This window comes from Capsella rubella, unplaced genomic scaffold, assembly GCF_000375325.1.
Source record: "Capsella rubella cultivar Monte Gargano unplaced genomic scaffold, Caprub1_0 scaffold_6, whole genome shotgun sequence".
NCBI lineage: Eukaryota > Viridiplantae > Streptophyta > Magnoliopsida > Brassicales > Brassicaceae > Capsella > Capsella rubella.
Genome location: NW_006238918.1, coordinates 3,198,304 through 3,208,937, shown reverse-complemented (window position 1 = coordinate 3,208,937; position 10,634 = coordinate 3,198,304). Strand labels below are relative to the sequence as shown.

The 10,634-nt window shown below is 41.6% G+C and overlaps 3 protein-coding genes across 3 annotated transcripts; 1 reads left to right on the top strand and 2 right to left on the bottom strand.

Annotated features, from left to right (window-relative positions):
• Window positions 1-332: 332 nt before the first annotated feature.
• Window positions 333-2,506, top strand: LOC17883716 (histone H3-like 5). The gene is made up of 2 exons (XM_006289061.2): window positions 333-786; window positions 1,882-2,506. Exons 1-2 carry the CDS (start codon window positions 382-384, stop codon window positions 2,302-2,304), a joined length of 828 nt encoding a protein of 275 aa, XP_006289123.2. The 5' UTR covers window positions 333-381; the 3' UTR covers window positions 2,305-2,506.
• Window positions 2,366-3,858, bottom strand: LOC17883238 (E3 ubiquitin-protein ligase RING1). The gene has a single exon (XM_006289398.2). The coding sequence runs from the start codon at window positions 3,572-3,574 to the stop codon at window positions 2,654-2,656; it is 921 nt and encodes a 306-aa protein (XP_006289460.1). The 5' UTR covers window positions 3,575-3,858; the 3' UTR covers window positions 2,366-2,653.
• A 170-nt stretch (window positions 3,859-4,028) lies between these two features.
• Window positions 4,029-10,430, bottom strand: LOC17881435 (ATP-dependent RNA helicase DEAH12, chloroplastic). Its single transcript, XM_006286819.2, has 4 exons — window positions 9,393-10,430; window positions 7,721-9,085; window positions 5,749-7,519; window positions 4,029-5,495 (listed from the first exon to the last, which is right to left on the bottom strand). The coding sequence occupies exons 1-4, from the start codon at window positions 10,362-10,364 to the stop codon at window positions 4,192-4,194; spliced, it is 5,412 nt and encodes a 1,803-aa protein (XP_006286881.2). The 5' UTR covers window positions 10,365-10,430; the 3' UTR covers window positions 4,029-4,191.
• Window positions 10,431-10,634: the final 204 nt, after the last annotated feature.

Here is a 10,634-nt window from a genome sequence, read left to right as displayed (position 1 = left end):
TTCATAAATACTGCGTTGTGATGATATTGGTCAAGTCAAGCTTATATCATCTATAAGAGTGAATAATTGATGTAAGGCTTCTTCTTGTGCATATAATATTGTAAACATACATATAAAATTATTTGTAATTCGAAATCTTCGAACATATGACGAAATAACTGAGGAATTATTCTGATTGGTTGACTAACATATGACGCGGATCGCATCAAGAGAAATAATCGTAACCGTTGATAGCCAAAAAGATCTAACGGATCAAGCTTAAACACTTCTTCTCTTCACTTGAGTATAAAAAAAAAAACACTTTACAACCTCAGCCTCTGCATAATCTCAATTCAGATTCTCTCAGCTAATCGAAATCAAAACTAGTAAAGGAATTCCCAAATGGCTCGTACAAAGCAAACAGCTCGCAAATCCACCGGAGGAAAGGCTCCAAGGAAGCAACTGGCTACAAAAGCGGCGAGAAAATCAGCCCCAGCCACCGGAGGAGTGAAGAAGCCACACAGATTTCGTCCAGGAACCGTTGCCTTGAGGGAGATTAGGAAGTACCAGAAGAGCACTGAGCTTTTGATCCGTAAGCTTCCTTTCCAGCGTCTTGTTCGTGAGATTGCTCAAGATTTCAAAACGGATCTGAGGTTCCAGAGCAGTGCAGTCGCGGCTCTGCAGGAAGCGGCTGAGGCTTATTTGGTTGGTTTGTTTGAGGATACTAACCTCTGCGCGATTCACGCCAAGAGAGTTACTATCATGCCTAAGGATATTCAGCTTGCGAGGAGGATCAGAGGAGAGAGGGCTTAGGAGACTAAAGAAGAAAAAGAGTAGTCGTTTAGTCATAGATTAGCTTCTTTGGTTTCTTTGGATATGTAAATCAGTCCCTTTATCATTTTCTAGTGATCATGCTTAGATTTGTCCTCAAGATGTTCGATGAAATTCCTCAATGAATATCAATCTACTGTTATTTTCATTTTTTGAATATCAATCCACAAATTCTACCAGTTCAAGATTAAGTTTCGCTTTTGGAGTAGTACCATTTACCAGTTTTGAGTCTTTTGACTTAGAATTGCATCTTGATTGTCAATGAAATGTCCAAATGGATTCTTGCTTTTTCACAAGTTTCATGGAAGCCTAGTTTTCAATCCAGTTTGGAAATCTTAATCTGATCACATTTGCAAAGCACCGAGACCTATGAGTGATGATTATTTGACTATGTGTGAGGATTTGGAGAATGTTCTGTTCGTATGTTTGTACTGTTACAATTAGAATATCGAATGTCATTGTGATATTTGTTTTTTGGGTATCAATGTTATCATGATTTTTTTTTGTTCTTGTGATTTTGATAGTTAACACTTAACAATAGCACAGTAAAAACGCGATCGTATATTCCATAACCATTAAGGCATTAACCAACCAATTAAAGAGTAAATGATCTTTTTTAAAATTCCCACGCAAAAATTTGCTTAATTTGAAACTTTTCTACTGAAAATATTGGAACCGTTCTCATATCCTAATTTTTTTTCTTTCGTGTGGCGCCTAAAACACTCAAATAGTTTTCCCGCAAAAAAGTCCACGTGGCTAGAAAAAATGGTTTTAATTGGTTAGCAATAAATCACACGGATACACAAAATTCTGAGACTCTTTTAATTGGTTGAAAAGGCATCACACGGATCCGGATACTGATAATCTCAGCCGTGGCTTGTACTTTTTTAATCCAACGGACACGAAAGTAAACTCCCCCCAAAAACAAAAAAGTCTGACTCCCTCCAAATATTTTCATCTCACCGCCACTCTCTTCCCATAAAAACCAACACGCCTCTGCGCTTCATCCTTCACTCACCATTATTCACATCCAACAAACCTCGTGAAGAAGAAACATTTGTTCTCTTTTAGATTCATTTCGAAATGGCTCGTACGAAGCAAACCGCTAGGAAATCCACCGGAGGCAAAGCACCAAGGAAGCAGCTCGCGACCAAGGCTGCCCGGAAGTCCGCTCCTGCCACCGGAGGTGTCAAGAAGCCACACAGATTCCGTCCAGGAACCGTTGCCTTGAGAGAGATCAGGAAGTACCAGAAGAGCACTGAGCTTCTGATCCGTAAGCTTCCTTTCCAGCGTCTGGTTCGTGAGATTGCTCAGGATTTCAAGACGGATCTGAGGTTCCAGAGCAGTGCAGTCGCTGCTCTTCAGGAAGCGGCTGAGGCTTATTTGGTTGGTTTGTTTGAAGACACTAACCTTTGCGCGATCCACGCTAAGAGGGTCACCATCATGCCTAAGGATATCCAGCTCGCGAGGAGAATCAGAGGTGAAAGAGCTTGAAGACTCGTTGTTACGCGCTCTACTAGCTTTTTGCTTGGTGCTTTCTGGGATTTGATTTTCGTTTAGTTAATTGGTTCTTGTAATAAGCTTTGTGCTTGGATCGTTTCTAATTTTCGTTGTTAGGTGCTTTTGTTTAGTCAGTCGTCAACGTGTTCGACGAAATATCCCAATGAAAGTTTAATATATAACTTATTCGCCTAAATCCTCTTGAAATGTTTTATCTTTTATATTTGTTTTATGCCTGTTGATCAAACAATCTTGAAACGTCCAAGGTTTCAGTTTATTTCAGATACTGTATATATAATAAGCACACTTGATAACATTACATAACCAATATTGTAGTCTCCATTTAAGCGGTATAACCAGATGCAGGCGGTGGCATTCTATCTGGGAGACCTGGTTCTTGGTTCCTTGATCTTCTTGATGATGAGAACAAGTTAGTAGTACTGAAACTGGTGTGGAATTGTCTTTCACTTCTACTAGCAGTATTAGTAACATCGCATAGTGACAAGCTCCCTCCTATTGAAGATGATCTTCTCACATTTTCTACTCTTGTCGATCCACAATGGTTTGCCAAATCGCTATGTGCCCTTGGAAGAGTATTATGGTTTCTGGATCTAGAACTCTCTTGTCTTCCACTGAGGTCATTGTTCGATTCAGAATCTGGTTGATGATTTGTCTCTGTTTCTTGATGAGGAGGAGGCCCAGTGAGAAGAGCGGAGGCACGACATAAAGGACAGGTCTTGTGAGAGAGCAACCAAGTGTCTATGCAATTGATGTGAAAGGCGTGGCTACACTTTGGTAACAATCTCAACGATTCGTCTTCTTCGAACTCGTTTAAGCAGACGGAGCATTCTGTGCCGTCGATTATCCCTTCTCCCTTTTTGAATCCAACGACTGTGATCGAGTTGATCTCAGAACGGTGGAGACCGACGGTGGGGATTTGCCAGACGTGATGTAAGTCCGAGAATTCTCCCTCCTCTGTTTCTTCCTCGTCTTCCCATCGGGTTGTGTCACCGGGAGTTACTGTGGCGGCTGAGGTCCTTCGTTGTTGCGTGATGTAGAGGTAGAGGAAGATGGCGAGAAATAGGAAGAGTAAGACAGAGACGGCGACGCAGATAGAGGTGGGGAGTAGGAGAGAGAGCTCCCTCTGACGCGGTGGTGGCGGTGGTGGCGGGGGCGGGGGCGGATAGTATTGCTGGAAACAAATATTTAAATCTTTAATATGTAGACATGGAAAAAGCATCTTTCTGTGATTAAACGCCATCATAGCAGTTCATAGAACACAGAAACAGAGCAAACACAGGGTACTTTATTCTCAGACACAACACAACTAGTAGAGAAACAGAACAAGAACAGGGGCATATGTGTCTCGCGCACAATTCTAAGTTTTTTCCTCTGATGAAAGCGAGAAGAAATAGGAGCCTAGAACCCACAAAATGGGTTAGAATCTAAGACAAGAGTCATGACCCCAAGAATTCGTCGTGAAGAAAATAAGTGGATCATCATGAATAAAAAACTCCAGAGATGGGAACAGACACATCACAATCTACAAGACTAATAAATGAATTGGAGGATTTGTCCTTTTTAGGGGTTCGAAAGTGGGTGGAAATTTCCGGAAAGTGATTAACGCCATTAAGGCGATGCCTCTGTATTTTGGAAAACTTTGCTACCGGTAAACTCTCTGTTGACATTTCCGCGTTATCAGTGATGCAGCCACTAGCGAGTCAAGTCCCCAATTATTTTGTATTAACAAAGATCTTAATATAATTAGCATTAAAGAAGGTACAATACCAAACTAGGCTATGTTGACTTATGTACACATGAAGCAAACCAGATCTTACAGAATATAATAGATACATGGGTCCGGTCATGTCTAGTCCTGTTTCAAGGCCTGGGGATACCAATTGGAATACCGAACTCAAAAAACGGGATGCCGAGACCCACGTCTTCACCAGCCTCGCCCAAGCCGTCGCCCAAGCCAATTCCGCCATGAACTGCCCTCAAATGGGCATAACAAGGTTCTGAGTGAGTAAAGACGTCTAAGCAGGTCCAGCAAATGTGCTTTCCACAACGGCACTGCAGATGGTTACACCCAAAAGATTTCTCTATCGTGGACTTGCAAATCGGACACTCCTTTACATCCTTCCCTTTTGCCCAGTCCTTTAGCGACAAATCCGGATTTTCCTTGAACTGTTTGTACCTTTCACAAGTGATTAAAGGGTGATACTCGAGGTGACACCTTGTGCATGTTTCTGCGTTACATGCTCCACAGATGAATGGTTCGCCGGATTCTTGAGATCCAGCTACACGGTAGATGGAAGGGCAATCAGGTGTGGAGCAAAACCGGAACTTTCCATCACTAGATGTTACAAAGAAGGACAAGGATGCTCGGAAGAGTTCATCGAGCTTCTGTTGTGATAAGAGAGCTCTCATATCAGCGAGTACTATTGGAGCTTCACAGTCAATGTGAGAACAAAGTATTGGGAATGCGTCAAAGTTTCTCATCGATGCCTCAAATTGCTCCAACAAACAAGCTTTGCAGAAGAGGTGTGAACATCCTTCAAGAGAATAGCCATCATCGACTTCAGACAAGCAAATCGGGCATTCAACTTCAATGTCATCTGGTTTTTCACCCAGTGCACTCTCATCTCGTGCAAGTTCGTTGACCATCTTTTGTACTTCTTGCCTCATTTCTTTGCTCCCATGAACCTGAATAACATGGTACCGGGTATTGAGCTTCAGATCCACACCATGCACCATTTCTTTGATACCTTGGAGCTCGGGACCAAACCGCTTCACAACTTCCTTCATTAGGTCAGGACGGATATCAGGACCTCGGAGATGGATTTCAAGTTGCTTGCTCTCGTGATAAGCCATAAGTGACTGAACCAGTTCTCGTTCAGCCTCGGCAATTTTCTCACTTGATCCACAAATGCGTATTGTGAGATTATGCCTGTCTAATACAATGTAAGTTTCAGTCTCCTGTTGGATCTTCCGCATCAGAGTAATACCATCTCTGGACATAAGATGCTGCAGGACTCTAGGGGTTAAGCCTGGATGGTTTATGGGTCTTCCTCTTACGAGTTCTTCAAGTTCTTTCCGCATCTCTGCAATGGGTCTTGTTGCATAAGCACAAATTTTAACACGATAAGCACCGTTATGAGTTTCTTCCAGATGCCAATCACCCCCTACACAAATATAAAAAAACATTTATGCACATTATAAACTTTGGACAAGTTCACCCAGAAAAATAGGTCAACTAGGCTTATGCATCCTTCAAATACCCTACACAATTAGAAACTGTAGCCTCGAAATTAAAACTCGTACGTCATGATTGTTCTTAACAATACCAGACTCGGACAAATACAGTAAGGTTGCTTTTTGGCAAAAGGTAATATAAATTTAAGTGCAAACAGCTCAAATATGGTTTTGGAAGTTTACCTCGTTGTCTCTCAAAGCTTGCTAATAAAACATTCAATTGTCTTTTGACAGTGTTGTAGATAGAAGAAGAGCAGATTATGGAGCTCTGAAACAATTGTTCGCACTTTATCTTCTGCCATGGAAGACATCCAGTTAGTACCTCTCCATTTAACTCCTGCAAAGCTTTTGCAGCTTCCAAATGAAATCTCCCGTCAAAAGTAATTAATGCTCGCATGAAATAATCTTTTTCTCTTGGTTCAAAAACTTGAACTTTGACACAGTTTGGCTCTGGATTCCTTGCTGACATATGCGCAAATATTCTCTTATACAGCTCTTCCTCGCAAGTAGTAGGAGATGGACACTGCACACAATTTTTTCTGAATATGAAAAATTTAAGATCTTTAATCCCAGTTGTGAACTCCAAAACATCTAAAACTTCTGCTTCCGAAAGATCACTGTCAAGCCCACTTATCAAGATAGAATCATTGGACTTGTGATCTCTTTGAATATGGGCATAACATGTACCTATCACAAGGCCGGAGATCCCACCAAGTATACTGTGAATATCTCCGGAAGGACACTTAAGACATCCTCTACCAGTGCTTTCCCTTCGCGGCCAGATAATCTTAGCTGTCACGGACGGGAAAGAAGGCATCTTAAAATTTCCTCCACTGGTTGACAGCGAGGGAAATAATTTAAGAACTGATCCATTGAAATCAAATTTCTGAATTTCTGTTGCCTTCATAGCAGATTCAGGAGTTAGAAAGGTTAGTCTACCCCACTTCTCCTGCTCATCACAGTCTTGTTTGTTCGCAGCAAACTTATGAATAGAGCAAATACACCCATCAATGCTCTTCTCCAAAAAAGTCAGAAGCTCTCTATCATCAACAACATTGTCGCCATAACAAAGTACATCGACTGTCAAAAATCTCTGATCAACTTCAAGATGCTTTACCTGAGCACCAGATCCAAACAATGCAATAGGTACTTGTCCCCGACCATGAAATAGATACTTCTCCAAACATTCATTACGCATCCATTTCTTTTCACATTCCAATGCATCGTTCACAAGGGCTGACACTTTTTCCATGTCGAGTGGAGACGCATACAGTAGAATTGCATTCTGATCAACATCCACTTGAATACAAATCCTTTCATCCCTACAAAGAGACCTAGCACGAGAAACAATTGAAAGCAGACTACGATTAGATTTCCCACAAAATCGTTTTAGCACAGTGCTGCTACAACCAACCACTTTTTTCACTCGGAGCCTCCGCTCATCCATCTGAGATGCATCAAAAGGTGGTGGTGGATCAAGCGTATACAAAGCCTCAAAATCAATAGCAGTTACACATACCAAGTACTGGTCCACAATCGATAGAAGTTCACCAAAAACAACCCAGCTTGGCTTCTGGCCGAATGCTAGCAATGAACACGCTGGATGTAACTGAACTTGTTGACCAGTCAACGCCACCTCGTATCCAAGCTGATCATAGCCAGTATACATCGCCACATTTTCTGCAAGAGATGCAAGTATAGCCATTTTCAAATGCTTGTCGTGTTTAGTACCCTCACTTGGATTCCAAACCCAGTAACTAGGACTGACAAGAGTAAGTTCTCTCTCAATGCATATCTCCAATTCCTTGACTGTGTCTTCACATCTCCTCATTGATTTGGCATTCAGGCTATTTTCCCAGCACCATTTATTTCTTCTCTCTCGTGGCAGAGATGCCCATTCTTTGTACACCGAAAGAAGAGTGAACAGGTCTCCATTATGATTGCAGAATTGCACCTTGAACATGTCAAAAGTAAAAAAACTTCAGAACATATCTTCTAACCGGATGTAAGAAGATCTAATACTAAAAAGTTCAAACCTTTCACATATGTAGAGGATATCTAAAATCATTTGAACTAAACCGCTAAATAAAAAAAGGTAAACATAACAGGAAAGATTACAACATGAAAAAAATTAACAGGGAGCTCAGAATCATACCTTTAGGCGATCAGCTTTCATCTTATCATCGAGGTTACCAACTCTGCAAAATATGCTACTAGCATTAGCCATGACAGCAGCAAGAACAATTCCCTCTTTGCCCATTCTGTATCTAAAGCAGCTTAAAATTAACTTCCCAAGCTTTGGCTCCAGACCCAGCTTGACTAAACAATGCCCTTCCTGTGTTAATTCAAGAACACTATTTTTCTGTACTACTGCGCCAAGCTGAACAAGGTTTTGGACAGCCATTGCAATGGCTTCCGGGACAGGCGCGTCAACAAAGTCAAAATCTGCTATGTTGTCTATACCCAGAGCAAGAATCCTCAAAATTGCTACACCAAGATGAACCCTCCGAATTTCAGGTTCCTGATTAAAATTCATTGAATCAAAATCATTTTGTGAGTACAGTCTGTAACATCTTCCAGGTTCTGTCCTTCCAGCACGACCAGCACGTTGTCGAGCAGAACTCTGACTGACCCAGCACACCTTGAGGATGCTCATACCTGTTCTAGGTTCATATTTACTCTCTTTTACCATCCCGGAATCAATAACATACTTGACGCCAGGAATAGTCAGCGATGTCTCTGCAATATTTGTGGCAAAAATCACTTTTCGTCTCCCAGGATGGTTCTGGAAAACTCGATATTGTTCTTCGAAGGAAAGCTTTCCATGTAAAGGCAAAGCAACTGCAGATGGAGCTATAAACCTTTCACATGCCCATTCTACCTCTGCTTGGGAAGTCAAGAACGCAAGGATGGTTCCCTCTTTCTCTGTTTTATGTATTTCCACAGCCATCTTAACAACATCAGCAACATATGGAGCAATGCCGCCAACAACAGAAGTCTCCTCGGTGTCACAAGGGGAATATACAATATCCACTGGATAGTTCCTCCCATTGACCAGAAATTTTCCACAACCGAAGAAATAGTCTGAAAGTTGGGAGGCATCGGCCGTGGCAGACATGATGACAAGCCTTAGGTCAACCCTTGTGCATAGCAACTCCTTGAGCAATGCCAGAAGAAGGTCTGTATTTAAGCTTCTTTCATGGGCTTCATCAATAATAACGCATGAAATGCCAGATAAACTCCTATCTTTTATGTAGTGTTGAAGCAGACAATTATCTGTCATGAATACAACTTTGGAACTAATCTGCTCGGTAGAAGAAAAAGTTGGAGTACAACGGACATAATTTTCCTCATAACAACCACTGCTTTCCTCTCTGACCCGATCAGCCAATGTCATGGCAGCAATTTTCCGTGGTTGTGTACAAACAATCGACTCACTAGCAGCAACTCCAGAATCAGCAAGGAACTGAACCAACTGAGTGCTCTTCCCTGAACCAGTTTCTCCAATTAATACCGTAATCTGCAAACACAATTTAAATGAGTTATTACACACTCAAAATGACAAACACAGATTCAATTATAAAATAGTAAAATACTGAACCTTAGCAGAAAACAGAAACTACTACGACAAGACAATAGTATAACTCAGAACCCTGAGGAACGATTTTCTGTAATCAAGAGTCAAAGATCTTGAATCACAAATCAATACACATAATATGAACACTTGAAGCTGTTGTGATAATGTTTTAAACAGTCAAAGATAACTAGAAGTGCATACGAATTTAAGCTAACAGCATCGACACAAATTTGAGAATATATGGAGATACCTGTTCACCATGTATTCGCTTCAGAATATTCCGCCGGTAGGCATAGATAGGCAGTCCATCATCCAGCCTTCTACACTCCCTACGAATCAAATTATGGATACGTCTCCAATCATAGGCCCCTTCCAAACTAAAGACGGCTACATCTTCTTCTTCTCCATCAGACTCGTACACGTCTTTTCCTTTGAGGAATCGCACAATGCTCTTCATGGCATTCATGAATTCTTGAAGCCGCTTCACAACCAAATCTCTCTCCGCCTCTGCAGCCTTCTTTTTCTCAAAAACCTCAAATTTAAGAAGACCCCTTTTAGACGAAAAGGACTCAACTTGACGAGTTTTCTCATCTATCTCAATTTTCACCTTCCTGACGCCTTCTCCACTCTCAATAAGCGAAAGAACATGAGCCGAGAAAAGATCACGAAGCCTGTCTTCAAGCTCGCCCATATCTGAAGGAACAACAACATTGGGAACCAGCTCAGGAACAAAATCATGTTTCCCTTGAAGACGATATTCCCAAAGAGCCACGACTGCAGAGCGCGCATCGACCCACTGACGAAAACTGAAACTTCCGGCGACACAACCGAACTGAGGCAGATGAACAGATTCCTCCGGGATTTCAAAAAGCAAAGCGAGACTCTTGATCTCTTGTCTCTTAGCCGAAAAGTAAAGCTTCGGGTCACTGTTAGCGGCGGCGTTAATCCTCGGGTGAAGCAGCTGAACGATAAAATTCGGCCTAATACGAGTCTCTGAAGACGAGAACCCCGGCGACAGAGCCCGATCGCGACTGTAATTTGGCGGGAAATTGGGCTTAGGGTACTGAGAGTGATGCTGGTTCCGAGTATGACGGTGGCTGAGCGGCGGAGAAAACTGTGGAGAGTGAGAGTTACAACGGTTCGTGGAGGATGAGGGAAACGACGGAAGACGACGATCAGTCGCCGATCTTCCACCGTCGGAAGGAGGAAAAGAGCTCCTCATGATGGGTTGATGCCAGTTTTGTTTTGTTCGGTGTATTTGTTTTGTGTTTGTTTCACTAGCAGAGCGAAAGAGAATGAAACGGAGAAGTTGAAAAGATTGATAGAGAGAGAGAGATATATATTTTAAAAACTTTTCTTCTACTCTTTCTTTTTCACTTTACCCTATTTCCTTTTTTCTTTCGGATTTGTTTTCTATTTTTTTGAGTTTTCATTTAATTCCCTTAATTATTTCCTTTAATTTTTTTTAATCATAATGATAGATTATTTTAAT